Source organism: Plectropomus leopardus, chromosome 2 (genome assembly GCF_026936395.1).
Source record: "Plectropomus leopardus strain MGB_pleo_1.0 chromosome 2, ASM2693639v1, whole genome shotgun sequence".
NCBI lineage: Eukaryota > Metazoa > Chordata > Actinopteri > Perciformes > Serranidae > Plectropomus > Plectropomus leopardus.
The window spans coordinates 22,812,538-22,830,633 of record NC_142177.1 but is presented as its reverse complement, the minus strand read 5'-3'; the positions used below and the strand labels follow the sequence as shown (position 1 = coordinate 22,830,633).

General features: G+C 39.5%; 1 protein-coding gene across 1 annotated transcript in view; it reads left to right on the top strand.

The window, feature by feature from the left end:
* cdh22 (cadherin 22) overlaps window positions 1–18,096 on the top strand; it is a 315,121-nt gene that overhangs the window by 199,929 nt on the left and 97,096 nt on the right. Inside the window, exon 6 of the mRNA XM_042495051.2 lies at window positions 7,386–8,509. Within this exon, the coding sequence (XP_042350985.2) occupies window positions 8,279–8,509 (231 nt within the window). The 5' untranslated portion in view covers window positions 7,386–8,278. The remainder of the gene's footprint in view (window positions 1–7,385; window positions 8,510–18,096) is intronic.

The window sequence follows — 18,096 nt, the reverse complement described above, 5'->3', positions numbered from 1 at the left end:
GTTGACTTGAGGAGCTGGGATTGAACCACCAACCTTCCAATCAGTGGACAGCCTATTTTACCTCTGGGCCACAGCTGCCACCATGAGATTACAGTAACTCTGACCATCAAAATCTAATAACTTCATCCTTTACTCCATTTGACCATTGAGGCTAAATTTTAGGAAATTCCCTTCTTAAGATATCAGGTTCACAAGAATGACACAGACAGAAGGTCAGTGACCTTGACCTTAGACCATCAAATTCTAATCAGTTGATCAGTTGGTCTAAGTGGGAGTCTGTCAAATTTATATATATAAAAAACAAAAATATTAAATAAGAATGGGATGTGAGGTCACCATGACCTTGACCTTTGACTACCAAATTCTAATCATGTTATTCTCAAGTCCAAATGAATGCTGGTGCCAAATATGGAGAAATTCTCTCAAGGTGTTCTTAAGATGTCCTGTTCACAAGAATGAGGCGCATTGACAGACAACCCAAAAACATTATGCCTTTGGCCATAGCTGTCGCCAGCACTGAGGTATAAAAAGTGAGCAGAAACTTGTTTTGGAGGCAAACTCAAATAAGCCCCTGACCAATCAGCCATGTCAGCCTCACTCAACAACTAATCCTTAATATTGAACCTTAGAGTAGCTGCAGGAAAATCACAACGATGGATACAATTTGCTAGAGGTTCCATTTATTTCTCTTTCAGTTGTTCGAATATTTGGTTTTGTGTTTATGCAGCTTCATTTTTTCATTTAATATATTATTCCAATTTCTTTTGATAAGCTATTCAAAATATGGGTCACATTTTTACCAATAAAGGAGAGCATACATTTTCCCCTTCTTTCTCCGTGTTGTATTGGCCCTAATCTTCAAAAATTAATCAGATGTATGTTTCAAACACAGAACAAAACATTTATTAAACATATAAAATAGCAGCACCCCCTTGTGTTGTTATGATAAAAACATACATAGCATACTAAGTTATAATGTACACCATATGAGACATACAGTATTAGCTTCTTAGACCAGAAAATCATGCACACTTCAAAGCTTAACAAAACACAGAGACAAAAATATTTATGTGGGATTAAGAGTGTAAAATCTGCCATAATATTTCAGTCATAATCCACCTGTTTGTCTACTGCTGCTTGGAGCATCCCGCTTTAGCTGACTCTCACAGCTCTGACATTATACTGCCCCTATCTTCTCTCCTTTGAGAGCACCATCACTATGAACAGTGTGCAACAACCATTATGTAGCTTTATTTGTAAAGCTACATTAACCTTACCTTACCATAATCATTAGCCTGTTACAGTTAAATACAGTAAACTGTTAACCCATTACAAGCTCTAAGATAATCAATGTAATGTAATAAAACAGTAATCAACAGTATGTAAACAAAGACGATTTCCTTTCACCTTTGCATTAAGGAGGACGGTTACAACACACAGTGACTACACAAAAATGGCCACCGTCATATGCACTCTACTCTAATTAAGTCATCATGTGGGCCAATTAAGGATACAACAGTTATGCAACATATTCTTAGCTTCAGGCAAACAATATCACTGATTATACCATGGTCTAGGTAAATACCGCATTCTGATTGGCTGCAGGGTGGCCATCAAAACCTGATAATGGATGTTAGTTGTTGCATTAATGCCCTGGCTACAGAGAGTGTAGTCCTTTAGTGCCTTGTCTTCCAAACACCACAGGATGGAGACTGTAATTTTTTTTCACATAAGGGATCATACAAATCCCATTGGCTATACAACTAGCTACTTTAGGCTACAGTACAGGTGACAGTAAGTAAAGAGAAGTGTTTTCCCTTTTTAAAACAGGACAGCTCTTAAAGAGTGAAAGGGGGAGAGAGAGGAGATTACATGCAGCAAAGGGCCACGGGTCAAAATCGAACCCGCGGCTGCTGTGGTAAGGACATAGGCCTTTGTATAAGGAGCGCCCACTTTACCCAGTGAGCTACCAGGTGCCCCTGTTTGTGAAAATTTTTGTCACAATTTGGAGACAGTGACAAGGTTGGATAGCTAGCTCGTCTTGTTGTTAAACATACTGTCAATTCTTTTTACTCTTTGTCAACTGTTTGCAGTGTAATTGACTATGAGCAGAGTAAATAATCTCCTGTTACTAAATTGTATTAAAGATTTGTTCTTTTTATTAGAGTACTGACCAACGTTTCCATTGCATAAGAGCCTTATGGGATGGTAATGATTGTTCCATGTATTAGGTAAATCTTACCATAGAAACTGAGTTATGGCTTATGAAAATCTTTAGATTTTGATTGCAAAACACATGAAAAATAAAAGGGTCTTAATTATTTTCTTTGGCAAATGACCACAGTATGAGCGGGATGATGTCCTTTGAAGTGTCCATTATCAGGCTGTGCAGCAGGCGGTTAATGCCTCCCTTTCAGCCATTAATTAATGGACACCTTGTTGGGCAATATCCCTTAGGTATCTCAACAACATAATAATAAAGAGCTTACTTTACATAATGTTCCACTTTGACGATGACATTAGTTCGAGCTCAGAATAATATTGATAGCATTATGTCATTATACTAGTACCAATAATAATATTTATTTTCAATTCCAATTATGATCTATATTCAGTTTTGACCTCAGAACTGGAAAGCAAATATTTCATTTAATATCACAATTTTATTTTACAGATTTTTGCCATGTATCTAATTATTTAAGTACTGTTTACTTATTTTTATTTTTGGTTGGAGCAGCATGTCAGCCAAAGAGGGTAAAAGGCCACTGATTTGAGTGTCCATGGCCACTGTTTGCATGCCCCTGGCCAAATGCATTGTAATACACACATACACTGCTACTTTGCGTGCTTCGATGCCTTGAATGTTTGTGCACTTGTGAGAGTGTGTGTCACAGAGACAGAGAGGGCTGTCTGCCGGCCATTGGCCCCATGCCTATCAGTTCACAGTGATCAGTCTTGCCTGGCTGTCGTCTGTCCACTGCCAGCTGTCAAAGGGCGTGCTCTGGGCATGCCCACTGATGAGAGGCCGCAGCCATGCTCTAGAATCAATCCAGCACTCTAATAGGTCACGTATGGCTGCACAGTGCTTGCCAATAGCCTTGGATTGGAGAATGAGTAGAGGAGGGAGTGGGAAGACATAGAAGAAAGAGAGAGATACACAGGGAGAGACAGATATGTCAGCCATATTTTCATCATCAACAACAAGTTCTGGCCACTGCTAGAAAAGAAAGGGCAGTAATTGACATGCCGCTAATTTGCTTCTGCTAGTCGAGGCTTCTGACTCCATTGTAGTCATGGCCAACTTTGAATGAAAACAAAGCACACTAACATAAATCTTTTATTTTCTCCATCTCCCCCTCTGACTCATTAGAAATTCCTGCTTTTAGACCTATATGTAATTATGAGTAAATGTGTACACACTTAATGAAATTCCCCAAGTGGGGAAGCAGAACAGAAGGAGATTCAGTGGAGGAGTGTGGATTTGGTTTTTAGATACCAAGCAGTTGGTACTCAGCAAATGTTTCACATTGCAAAGCAACTTCTGGGCCGTTGGTGCACATAGAAAAAAAAATGATACAAATGCTTTCTAATTAAACATATTCAAACTGCCTGCCGCAGTGTTAAGTCATCATCTACTGTAAGGGAACAGGAAAAGTGTAGATAGGCAAAAATGAATTAATTCTATCCTCCCAATGCTGTTTGCCTTTGAGGCACAGAGGAATAAACAGTATGTTTTTTTTCTTTGAAGTTATCACTCCACAGCTCAAAACTATCTAATTGGAAACTTGAAAAGAAATATTTTTGATCAATTCAAGTCAAGCCAGAGACTTAAGATGAGTATTCTCTCCCTTTTTTTATTTTCTTTTTTTTTTTTTGATTGGCCGTCATTCAAAGTGCAACAAGAGATTCACTCCTTTTTATTTCACTAATACATGTTATGAATTTTTCACAGTAAAATATAAACCCTTAATTTGAACTTGTGTTGCAGTTGACTCCTACACGATGTAAAACATTTAGCTTGTGTCATGGGTGCAATATTGTACTAGCTTGCAATAAGTAATGTATTTTTAGGACACAGTTAAAAGAAATAATAACAATAAAAATGTATGTGTTTCTCAGTCTACAGTGATCTGCATGAATTAAGCACCTTCTTGACTGTCAAACTGCAGAGCTGAAATAGCATTGTGTTAATCGCACACGTGGCGTGGCACTGATGTGTCGCAGCAGGTAGCAGCGATGTGAAATGGGATGTGAAACAAGACTACGAAGGTCCAGTTTCCTGATTCTGAGATTTGCATGACAGTTTTTTTTCCAATGCGGCAAGATCTTATATCTTGCTGTTTACCAACACAATAGGGGTGGCCTGGCTTCAGAGGGACACAGTTCTGCCTCAGCAGAGAATCATAATAGTGTGTCATTGCCAGTGCCATGCAGTGTCGATTGGCCATCTTCCTCTGCAGGGGCAAGTGGTGGATCTGTGTGCGCTCTTCTGTCTCTGCCCTGCACTCTTCTCTAACTGCTGTCAGAGCAAAGCTGGAGAATGCTGGAAAATAGGGCTATCACTGCCAACAAGCGCACTCCTACTGTTAGTGGCAGCAGCATGTTCAGCGCTGAGGCACACAGTGCACCACTGGTGTTGGTCTGTCATGCCAATCAGCCAAGGGCACAATGCAGAGACTCTGTCTGTGTCAAGAGACAAAGTTGTTCATGACTGCTAAATTGTCCCTCTGGAGTTCAGCTGAATTATTTCAAGTCCTCAAGGAATGGGAGGAGGGTCAAAACAGCCATTTTTTGCCAACCAGTGGCTGTTGGTAGGTTTGTTGTTTATTGGGTGACCACTAACATCCACTTTTCAGTTATGGTTCCCATGGTTAGGTGTGGTCATAAGGTGGTTTTAGGGTGCTGTCAATAGGGTACATCCACATGAAATTCAAGGCATGGGCATGGGATGGGAATCCAGAACTGGTTCCAGTTGAAAACTGGTTCCAAATTGGAAACAGAATCTGTGCCACCGTGCTTTTCAGTTACTTTCATACGTAGATACAGTGAACATTTTCTGACAGTTTCCCATTGCAAAACTTTGACATAAAACTAATGTGTATACGCTGCTGGAAACTTGCAACAAGAAAATCCAAAGCGTGGCATCATTTCATGAAGAAAGATGATGACAGTGCTCTTTGAAATGTCTGAAAATTATTATTTTAAAACAGGGTAAAATCACTAGCAATATGCTGAAATATCTTTATATGAATCATTGGCCTAAATTGCAAGAATGCCATATATTTGATGCTCTATGCACGAGTGACACTGCTATTCAACCTAACAGCACGTCTTTTACCAAAGGTGAATATTCTGTTTTAAAAACATTTGTGCCAGGGAGGCAGGCTTAGCTCATTTTTTCTTTTTTTCTGGTTCAAGGATCCAGTGTACTTGGAACTTGATGGTCTAGAAGTCAAAATATCTCAGTTTTTCTGTAATTCCTTTTGTAGCCATACCAGTGTTTGTTAGTCTGTCCAACACTTTGGTTCAGAATAAAATTTCTACATATTGTATTAAAAGAGTAATTTTAAATCCTTGAAAACATTGATGGTCACGAGGGGATGAAGTCAACTGACTTTGGTGATCCTCAAACTTTTCCTGAAGTGCCATCATGAAGTTAAGACTTTTTTGGTTTCTTTTGTATAATATTTTGACAACAATCAAATGGATTGCTATGGGATGTGGGACACACAGGATGAATTGTAATGACGTTGGTGATCCCTGACTTTTCCTTTAGTGCCATCATTAGGTCAAAATATAATTCTGTCCAATACTTTGGTTTATTACCTTAAACCTATTTAACATCATTCCCATCAATGCCAGCTATACTATACTAGCAAATTTCATTGTCATATGGTAACATTTTACTTTGCCATCAGCGCAGTATCATTGTCACTAAGAGGTTTTGTTTGCTGACATTGGCATTTTTCATTTATCTCAAAGCACTGCTATGCCTAACTACAACCTGACACAGGCTCTACCAAAGTCCTCCAACTTGTGCAATACTGGAGTACCACTCAAGATTAGCGTCGGTCACCTAATATCATCTGTGATTGTCAAGTAATTTGGTGTAGCAATAAACCCCTTCATCACATGACTGAAAACACCAGATGTGCAATAACATCACCAATATGTTACATGTTCAAATCCCCACATAGCTCCTCCACTAACAGTACTAACTGTACCAAGTGAACGAAGCGGTCTAAGCTGTTTAAGTTGCTCCTGAACTGTTTGCTCTGGAGATTGGACACCCCCAGAGCAGTTGATTTCCAATACCACGGACATTGCCTTGACCAACAGTCTGAGAAGGAATTATTTCCGGAAGCTCCAAGCACGCTACCGGGCAGGAGGAGAGTGGGATTAGAAGTCCTCTCCCAGCCGGCGGAAATACAATAGGTTAAACCACCTGCTTGCCCGGGGAGCTTTTCCTTGACTGGTGTAGCAATCTTCCTTTCTTGAGGTCGTGAGGCCAGAGACATACTAAATGTTATTGTTTCTCCTTTTTCTGTCATCGGCCTTTTGTTCTGAATGTTTCAAAGAGACCATTAATCACACCCACTGCCACCCACAACACAGTCTGTCTCGTTCCCCCTTTTAATCTTTCACTCATTATTTCATTTTTTGGTTCGTTCTTTAATTTTCTTTTTGTCTTGCTCTTTTCATTTACCCTCCCTCCCTCTAACCACACTCTCTGCTCCGTCTGCTCTGTCTTTCTGTCTAACCTCTGCATGTTTCACAACAGTCGAGGACCGTATCTGCCCCTCCCCACCACCACTCTCCAATGTTTGTCTGAAGTATTAAGGGGTTGTTGTCTTATTGGATAGAATTAATTGATTAATACTTTTATCCAATTAGTGCTCCCTCATGCAATTAATCAGCTGGCTGATGTTAGGGCTGCTCCATCAGTCGGACGAAAGGCAGACAGATGCTTTGGCTCTGGTGTGTGATGAACAATGACCTCTCTCTGTTGCCCCCCTTCCTATTTTCCACACACCTGCTTTCCTGTCCTCTTCTCACTGTTCTGCCATCGCTCTCCAGCTCGCAGCACATTTTAGAATTCTTGCTGAACACAAAAGTCGCTGGTGGAAAACAGTTTCCTTCAGATAATCCCAACAAAACCAACATATTATGGGTTTTGCAGCTCAAATCACACAAAGGTAAAAGACAGATGAACAGAAAGAAATTGCAACATATTTAACACTATTCGTGCTTTGGGGAATAAATAAAACATTGATGTAATTCTAAACCCTGACTGATATTGCAGCTCAGAAAAGACCTTCAAAAGTTAATTTCCTGACTCAGCCCAAATTGCAATTACAACATCAATTGTCTTTTCTGTTGTACAGGTTCGTCCTATTCCTGTCTTTGAAGCACTGATGGAGTTGTCATGATGGCCAAAGTAATACCGGAGGACCTTTGAAGAATGAACTTTCCAAACCACTGGATTGTTCTGGAAGGAAAAGCCATTGAAGATCAAACAAAATCACAGACAGTAAAATTAGTTGGCCTTTTCTCAGCTCAAGGATTCTGCTTCAGGAGGCAAAACTATTCATGATTTTTCAGGAACTGGACTACAGAAGAGTTTTCTTTGCAAAGAAGTCCAATCTAGTAATTTTTACACAGCTTAGTATTAAACCACCCGAAACATGCACCAACCATTGAAAGTGACATGGCTAAAGATGAATGCACCAAAGCGGTAACAACATTGAAGTCAAGAATGGATGGAAACCATCACTTTTCAGGGGCGCGTTCCTCGCCACAGTTGTTTCCCTGTTTCCCACTAGTTTTCACACTGATAAGGGAGGCAATCCATTAGAATCTGTTGTTTTTGTTGCCTTCAAAAATTCAACTTGAAAGACATCTTTCAAAGTGTTTGTTTCACCACTTTAGGTCGTAATTTGAACAATAGCTATAAAGGTGGGGCAGACACTACAAAAGAATCAGAATGACTGACCATGCTACACAAACACAAACAGGTACTCTGCAGGCGGTAGGAATCCAATATGCTCCATGACGTGCCCTGTATTCTACAGATAACCTCAGATTTATTTGTGATCTCATGGATTAACTTTCAAGTTTTCACACAAAGACCTTTTCAATTTGCCCTTGTGGAGTTCTATTTGGTACAAAACTACATCTGAAAAACTCTTCCTGTCTACATGCATCTTTTATATTACATGTAGACTCAGGGTGAATATCCTCCCTTTTTTCTTTTCCAATTTTTGCTTTTAAATTCAAAATGCCTCCCTCTTGGACAATAGGAGCTGGGACGCTGTTGGCAGCATTTGGTTTTCTTTGCTGCTGTAGTTTTGGCTGGTGTGAGACCTCAAGGACTAGTGGCTCGCCCTCAGGAGGGAGTAAACAGGAGCAAGGGCCCTCATCATTGGAACGAGTGAAGAGAGGATGGGTCTGGAACCAGTTTTTTGTGGTGGAGGAGTACACAGGCACAGAGCCGCTATACGTGGGAAAGGTAAGACATTCATTTTATTGTAAGAATAACTTGGTGAGTAAGTGCTGATTGCCTATACTGAGGGGATTTCGAATGATACATTTTCAAGTTGTAGTGATATGAGTGCAGATGTCTTTGTGCTCCTGCCATCAGGATGAAAACATTATTAGTATTAGCTCCACGTAGCAGCAGACATTTTTCTAATGAGCAGAATTAAAGTCTAGATCTGTTCCTCCAAAGCAACAACTGTTCTTGTCCTTGAGAAGCTCAAGATTGAAATAAGCAGCAACTCAAACAGGCTTCCAATGCAGATATTTTTTTTATGGTTTAATTTACTATATAGGGAGACGAAGAAAACATTTTTGTTCTTATTTTCTACACAGTGATGCACACAAGTTCAGTGAGACACTGAAATGTCTGCACTTAGGGTAATTTGTGCTACAATGACATGGGTTTCCGTCATAACTGTATCTAATAATAGTATCTAAAGTGATTCAAAAGGTTACACTGAGTTTCTCCTATTCAAAAGTACATGCGAATTCTACTAATGTATGTACTCCTAGACCACAGTCTGTTTATTTATGTGATTGCATAAACTGACAGCTCCCCAGAAAGTTATCTATGTAACAATCTACAGTAATAATCTCTACAATAAATAGTAAATTATTTCACAATGGAATGAAAAGAATTCAAACTTTACTTAAAGAAAAAAAAGAGCTTCAAATGATTTACATTGTGAATGATGTTTATTGCTGTGCATTTTTTTGTTCAAAAACATATGGAAAATATACATTAATTAAAGGTTTAGTGTATAATGCCCGGTCACATGCTCCAAATTAAAGGGGGCAGCATTTTACCTCCAGGCCTAGTACAACATTTCTTACTTTTTTATTTGAATAATACACAAAATGTAATATAGAAAGGAAATATTCTAACACCTTCCTTCCTCATTAAACAGAAAATATAACAATACAGTTCTCTCTTGCATCGAACTAAGACTATTGCTTTGGTAAATCATCATAAGAAACACTTAATTCTAACTCAACAGAAACATAATAAACCTCACCCAAACCATCTTGGTTAGTCTTTCCAAAAATCACCAACTCTGGTTTCATTCAATAAACCCTTAATTCACAGAGTTAGATGTGAAAATATGCCAACTCCCACTGCCCGCAGCATTGGCTTTCACATGTTCTTCAGAGGCAGACCATTAAATTATCAAAATAAAATGACAGATTTTTTTCCCCAAAACACAACCCTGGATGTACTCAGCAAATTGCAGATAGCCAATATTTTCATCCAATTGCTGAACTGTTATGACAGGCCCTCAGGGCAGCTCTACTTCTTCATCCTCTCATGTTGGATTGAGTAGCTACAGTGACATACTTTGGCCTCTCATGGTACAAGTGGTACACAAGACAGGGCAGGCCGATAGCTAGCTCATTAAAATGCTCATCTCAGTAGATAATATGTCCTGTAACACTTCACATAGACATCTTTGGCATGATATGAAAACGGTTACTTATTCATATTCTGTTTATTTCTTGAATGTTTTAAGCAAAATTCAGTCCATATTTTACACACATAATAAACGCATAAACTTTGAACCACAAATTATGCTCTGTGCATTTGCATTGGAGAAATACAGGTGCTAATTGGCTAAAATTGTTGGAAAGTTGTCACTGACCTCATAATCAGCTTAGACACAACTGCAGCAGTAAAGGCACATGTAGAACCACTGACTTACCAGACTACCACTATCAGACACTAGCATATAAAAAACATACTGGGCATGGGTTGAAGAACAAGAGGAGATACAGATCCATCTCAATGCTGAAAAGGTGCTTCATTACCAGTAAACACGCAGTAAAACTCTTTGCCACTGCAAACAGATCAACCATGGAAAATTTAAAGCTCTGAAAACACTGTTATGTTCCCATTACATTGTTAAAAAATATATACATTGTTTTTTTCTCAACAATACCGTCTTTTTCACTGTCACTTTTTATAACAGCATCTTTTGCTTTGCCCTGGCATGCCACAACTGTGAACTCATGCAACTAAACAGAGGCAGACATTTTTTAAAGTCTACCTTCAGCTGTCAGTACTTCTGTGGCTCCGGGTGCAACGTAGGAGTCACTGTGGTTTTGTGTTTTCTTTCACTCCTACGTTTCTGTTCTCACCGTTATCTACTGATGGGGTCCTCATTGTTCTCTAATCCACTCTGCTTTGTTGTGCCCTAGAATCTCTAAAAGCTGTAGATGTCCATTAACTACTTTAAATACAAAGTGAGTACTTCCTTCTGATGCTTGATGTGAAAAGCTTTACACATGTGAAGCACTGGAACAGTTTCTTGCGAAGCAGCTACGCTACATTTTGAAATTAAGAATTGACATAGTTCATATGGAATTGCGCTACAACAGTCTGAATACTATAATCTATAATATGTATAGATTTGGACATTCCTTATTATCAGCTTTAAATGTTATGTGAGGATAAATTAATGGAAAGGAAGAGGTGATAAGCGCTTATTGTGAATCTTCTTCTTTCCCCAGGCTGTGAGACTCTTCAACTCCTGTTTTGACTCCAAAAGATGTAGCAAGATTTAGGATCACCTTAAATTTAATTTCTTCTTAAACTATGTTTAAGAAAAATTCCAACAATTTTACCTTGTACCTTGTACCTCCATCATATCATCAGGAAATGTTCTCCTTCCCAACTTGTAAAATATGGCAGCTTGGTTAATTGCCTTACGGTCAAACATTGACGCTCTAGATACCCCTCTGGCACCAGTTTTAGATGCTCGGGGACAGGGTGTCAACTTGGCTTGTTACATGCATAGTGGCTTTTCAAAACCTACATAATTAAGCTAACATATGTAATGTAGCTAAAAGTCAATGTTTTGCACTGGACATGAACACCTGTCTCCTGGGTGAAAATCACTGTTTGTTTGACCCATGCACCCACTGCCCACCTACCCTGCTTGTTTTTTCTTGTTCTTTATTGCAACAGATGGGTTTACATTTCAGTTAATTGAAAAGTGTAAAGTGTCTCATAAAAATGCTAAAAGGGTGCCATAATTGATGCCCTGATAATGAGAATAAACCCGTCATCAGGGGCTTTTTTATGTTGCTAGTTCTATTACATAAGGAATCACGTAGCCAGACCTGTATTGCTCTGTTTCAGCGATGGAGATAGGTCTGGCTGAACCATCATAGTTCCGCACAAAGCGAAAAATCACTCTGGGTGATTTGTATTCTTTAAATTAATCGCAATCATCTCTGCAAGCGCTAGGCCCAGGGTGCATCGATGACGTCAATGGCTATGGTGGACTAGTTTCACACAGGGACAGGCTTTATACCCAAAGTCATTATCCTGTGAGTCAGAAAAGGAAAACACACGAGTGGTGGACCTTAATCACAAGTTCTTCAAATCATATAATCGTCACAAACATAAAAATAACCAGCCTATTCTCATTCTTTGTTATATGTGTTATATGTGTTATCTGTTTTTTGTTTTTTTTTGACGGCAGTGGACAGGTAGACAGCACCAGCTGCATCAACCCGATATGCACATGAGCAAGGTCACTTGAGAACGCAGCCTGAAAGTAACTGTTGCGTCAATCTGTACGCGCATGGGCAGCTTCACATGAGAAGTACCGACTATCTAAGGAGCGCAACGGCTCTTATAGGAGTGTCAGGATGGGAGGTGGATGGGTCCCACAAACCTGAACTTTGATGCTGGAATGCAGTGTTCGCTTCCTGTTTGAATGTTATGTTTTTGTGACTTTGTGGCCACATCTAGCCATCTGTGCTGTTGTTGCTTGTGCTGTCCACGTGCTGTCATCACACCACCATGTGCATTTGTTGACATCACAGTAGCAGCATCCCGAAGCGTAAACAGCTGATGCAGAAGGATGCCGAATTATGTAGACACAAAGTCCCCTGACAAAGCTGTAACGTGACAAGTTGGGATGAGAACAATAACACATAATTTAGTTGGTTTACCTCAAGAGTCATACCTACCTTTCCACCACAAAAACTAGGGTCTAAATTTAGTTTCTTAGCCCTAGTTCCTGGATCACAAAAAGTCTCCTCTCTGGAAGGAAGTACTTTCTGATCGCCCAGGAACTATCAGGGCAGATTTTACAGTTCACTGGTCAAACACATCTCGCAGTGTACAACTTCATTCACACAGTAAGCAACATGAAAGTGAACGAGTGAAATGAAACAGCAGTTTTTATAATTAAAAACTGCTGTTTCATTTCACTCGTTCACATGATATAATTATCATTGCAGTTAAAGCTGATATAATGGACCATAAACTCTTAACATACAATCAAAGTGACTTTGGAGACAGGTGCTCTGGGGTTTTTAGATTCTTTCCTCCACCTGTTCATGACTTCTTTGTATCCGGTCATTACATCCAATCTGTGTTGTTCTTTTGTTGAGTCTGAAACCTGTGTCTCAAACATAACAGTTGTTGTCAGACTAATTTGTCCAATCTTAACAAAAAAGACTCTTATTTTCTTGTTTACTTCCTGTGGTTCTTTTGTTTCTGGAACTATATGTTCAAACTGTGGCTTAGTCAGTGATGACAGCCTCAGCGATGCCCTTCTCTTTGATGTTGAGGACAATGTCCTGACGCCACAAATGTGATTATTGAATATTATTATTCAAATGTAATTATAGAGAACGAGTAACTGTCAAATCAAATCAGTTTGCCGTCATCTCAATGCTGTGTGCACATTTTGGGATATTTTTTGCCCTCTTTTTACCCCCTCTTTTCGTTCGTATCCCATTCATCAGCTGTTTCTCAAATGAACTTCAGTGAGCTGATGAGATCGGACAGCATGTACGATTCGATTGCCTTACGTAGGACATGATTTGAAAAGATGGGATATTAATGCAGACAGCATGAGACTCGGCGATGAGTCACACACATCAATCATGTGATCCTCTTGTTTCTAATCATTTAGACATGGCAATTGACCAGCTAATATTGCATCTGCATATATTGATCTCTCCATTCCTACAAATGAATGAAGATGTTCTCCACAGCAGGGCCGGGTGTTAGAGAATAATTATCCCTTGGCCATTATTTGTCTGCGTTTGTAATTGCGCTGCATCCCTGCTGGCAAGACCATCAACAAGGCCAACAGGCAGTGCTGTCCGTCTGCTGGGGGACGGAGAGATAGATGGAGAGAAACTGAGTGATACATTAGGAAAGGACAGAGGAGGAGGGGTGGTTGCAAAGGGAGACTGGGAGAGAAGAGACTTCATAGACTGACTTGTGATTCATTAAAGGACAGGGTGCCAGGGAAGGCAGTGAACTGATATAAAAGGGCTGAGGGGAGCTCGAGGGAGTGACACAGCAGGAGGCGAAGAGAGATGATTTTATTAATAAAATTATCTGAAGTTATTGCACTTCATGTGACTCGGGCACAGGCTAGTGCTATCAGTGCTATTAATGGTGTGTGTGAGTGTGGATGTGAAACTGTCTCTCACACACAGATGGACTCTGCTGGATTTTTGGTATCAACACTTTAATTTGAGCAGTAGAGGATTAAAGCCAAGCAGCGTGTCTCTGTACTGGATAATTACGAGGTTTTTTTTTAAAAAAATTTGATTTGACATTACTTGAACCCAACTCAGCAAACTTGCATGGCTTTCTCTGTCTAACATTTTGATAACCACAACTCTGCTAATGAAATCAGATTTACCAATGAAATGGTCACTTACATGGCATTAAAACATCCAGTATGTAGGATTTAGGGGGATATATCAGCAGAAATGGAATATACTATAACATTTTTTTAAATTATTATCATTTTTGTGTGTAATTACCTGAATAAAAGAATAATTTTATTACCTTAGAATAAACGGACAAACCAGAGGCTTTAGATCGGCCCATTCAAGTTTTCGCGTCAGCCACAATAGTCAGCAACCCTTCTGCAATAAGCAGTGTTAAAAAAAGGAATTTTAACCATGAAAAGTTACAGCTGATTGCAATCTGCAACCTTCACCTCTAGATGCATCTAAACCAACCTAAATTTTGAGCACTGGGCCTTTAAATCAGCAGCTTTGGTCAGGACATGTATATAACAATTCTTTGAGGAGTTATGATACAACTGTATTTTTTTTTTTTTTTTTTTTACTTTTGCCAGCTCCTTTTCAAAAATGACTTATAATAAAAGGAAAGGAATTGGGAACACACAGGAAGTGCACTTTTTGTGAGAGGCAGAGTTACTGTTGAGCCCAGATAATCCTAAATGGCTGCTGTTAAAGGAAGTAAAGGAGGCAAAGATGACACATTCTTCTACTCCTCTGTAATGTTTCTGTCTCCTCTATTTTGACAAAAGCTGTCAGAAATAAATCCAGGGTATGTGTGTGTGAAAGAGAGAGAGAGTTGGGATGTGTGTGTGTAGCATGTAGCTTTTTTATTTAACAACACAAAGAGTATAGTTCAAGGGTTTTGTGTACAGTTTCACAGTGTGTTTTGTATCCTTCCAACTCTGATTTTTATGGATGTATCTGGCATGGATTTCCTCATCCTGTCTCAGCATGAACAGTTAAAAAATATCGCTTGTCCATGTCCAAGGTGCTTCTTTGTCCCTTTTTTCTCCTTTTTAACTCTCAGCATTCAACTTGAAGCCAACTGAAACAGATGGCCTCATCTTTTCTGTTCACCAAAATGTCCACATCCTTCTGAAGAATATCAGTTTGATTTATGGTGTATCACATTCTGTGGTTCTAGCTTATGCTACAGCAGGTTTGGTGCAGTTTTGGATATAGATTATGGCCAAATTCTCAAAATAAGCATATTGTGTGTCGGGTTGTTGCAAGGAATTTTCCCTGCAGTGATAGGACGTTGCTGAACAATGTGATATGTGGCCACAATAAATTCCACACAAAAGAAACACCCTCTTGTGCTAGTCACATTGCAATAACAGTAATGCCATTTCCATAGATTAAAAAAAATACAGATGAATCAAATCTAAAATACATCAACATAGTAACAATAATATATAGTCGACCAGCGACATAACATCTAGATCAACATTATCCACAGTGAAATACAACAACTAGAAAAAGCCACAAATTAAATGTGTGCAGTGTATGTCTCTACCTCTTTTCCCTTGCATTAAGGAGGGTGATGGCTATAGGGGTGAATGAGTGTTTGTATCTGTTGGTCTTAACTGAGGGGAATCTGAAACGAGTACCAGAGGGGAGGGACTGAAACTCCTGATGAAGAGAGTGAGAGTTGTCTGAAAGTATGGGATTTGCCCTTTTCACCACCTGACTGTTATACAAAACAAACAGGTTACTTTGCTGGACACCAATGATTTTACTGCTAATGTGCACTATATAATTGCTTTGGATGAAAGGAAAACTGAAACATATAGGGAGAGAGGATGGACCCAGCAGTCTAAATGGGTTCAGTAATATTTTTTTCTCCAGTGTTGTTAAGCAATGTGATGGTTGGTCTTTGCGGCACTGTACTGCACTAAACTGCTGTTTAAAAAGTTCTAGTGAAGAGCGGCTGCAGTATTCTGCCCAAAGTTAAATGTTTGTCAGCTCTTGGCAACCAGATAACAGCAAACATGCAGCGCTGAGCGCAGAATAGACACTCAGCACCTCATCTACACCTATACACCTAATTGTATGTTTATTTCTGTTTGTCGACACGGGCACTTTCAGTCGCCTCCCTGTTAGTTTCGCTGAATTGGTGCTAAATTCAAGCTCTTGTGTATATTTTGCAAGTCTTGGTGGTGCTTTTTATGGCTGGCTCTGGGCAATGGTAGGGTGTGGCTGCGAGTCACTCATGAGGATGAAGAAATCAGCTCACAAATCTGTAAACTCTCCTTTTGCTGACTTCTAGCTAGAGAGCTACTAGTTCTCCGGGTCAGAGGTTTTAAATGTTAACATTGATAAACACTGTGGAAAGATGAAGAGAATGGATTCCAGCTGAACTAGCATCCTGCTCGCCACTGTACAGGCATTAGACAGTAAACCAGACGACCTCTGTGTCACGTCAGTTTCCAGCGGGGCATCAGGATCTGTAATATCCTTTGATTCACTGAAACTTGGCTAAATCCCAGATAGCACTGTTCAACCAGGGTGCTCCTTTTCTAAATACTGATCTGACAGAGCAAAGAACTCTAAAGAAAGAGGGAGAGCGTGAGCTTTACATTGAAAAAGGACTGATGTGTCTGTGGGAAAGTGAGTGACCCGTTGAGGTCAGGATGTGTGGAAATTTTTCTACATCCAGAAACCATGAATTACCAGAACCATTTGCAAACATGGATAGTCATAAAGCAGCGGCCAACAATGTAAGAAGACACAAAAAAGGACTAGATTACATAGCCCTAGTTAAAGGAGCCGATAGGATCACATTTCACTGGACTTTTACTTTTATTAATTCGACGTGACAAATAAATAATTGATTAAATTCTGTTTTCTTTCGATAACTCGCAACAGCAGGAGGTCAGAGGAAATAAGTTTAAGTCGAGTGAAACTGGAGAATATTGTTTGAATTTTTCATCTGTTTCATATTTGTCTGAGTCAATACAAAGTTCTTTCCCCGAGTTGTTCTGGGCAGCAAAACACGAATGCCTCGTGCCTGTTTATGAATAAGAGGGAAGCAGTATTTGGTCATGGACACAGTCAGTCAGACAACAGAAAAATGCTCGTACTATGCTTGTTAAAGCAATTCTCTCCATCGCAATGATCCAAGCTTTAATTAGACAAATCTAGGTCCAAACATCACAAGGCTGTCTGTTATCAAAGAGGAACAAAAAGGCTTAACATGGGAGGAACAGAAAAATCAAGCTGTGGTGCTGTTGGACAAGGCCACATTTCCTATTTTGGAGTTTTGTCAACTTTTAAAATAATCTTTCGATAATTCTTTAAATAATGTTTTAACTGTGTTATGAGGCTCTTTTCTCTCATATTTGTGTTTTTTCATCCTCTATTTCAGTCTAACCTTCTGCAAGTCTGCCTCCCATTTCACCCCATCTCAGCACCATCGCCCCCTCATTTTGATTCCTCTTCTTCCTCCAACTTTCTTCTCTTTCTTTTTTCCTCTCCGCTATGCTACCATTTACTCTCCCCGCTCGTCTTTGGCTCTGTCTCCACTGGTCTGTACTCTTCCTCCCCCATAGCTGTCTCCACCTAGGCTGTCTATGATACAGTCACCTTGTTAACACTTTGAAGCTGTTAAGATCAGAGAGCTTGACAAGCTGCAGTGAAATGTGGCAGGCCTACTCCTGATTACACAGACTTAAATATAAGACAGCCAATTTGCTCCCGCTTTGAAACCCTCAATAAACCAAGGATTCAGTGCAGCCCACGTTCTGATATCTCCACTGGAAATGTAAAATCTCGCTCCACAAATGTCTCGCTATTCTATCCTATTTTATTCTTTTGGCATGAGATTCTGTTATTATATATTATGTTTATTCATATTTGGAAGCCTGTAAACATTTTAAATGAAATTTCACAAGCGTATCAGTAAAACATGTGCGACTTGCAGGTTCGGCAGATGTTTGTAGTTGCTAAGAGTAATGTCTTTCAAATGCAAAATTGTCACCAAACACTCTGTCATAT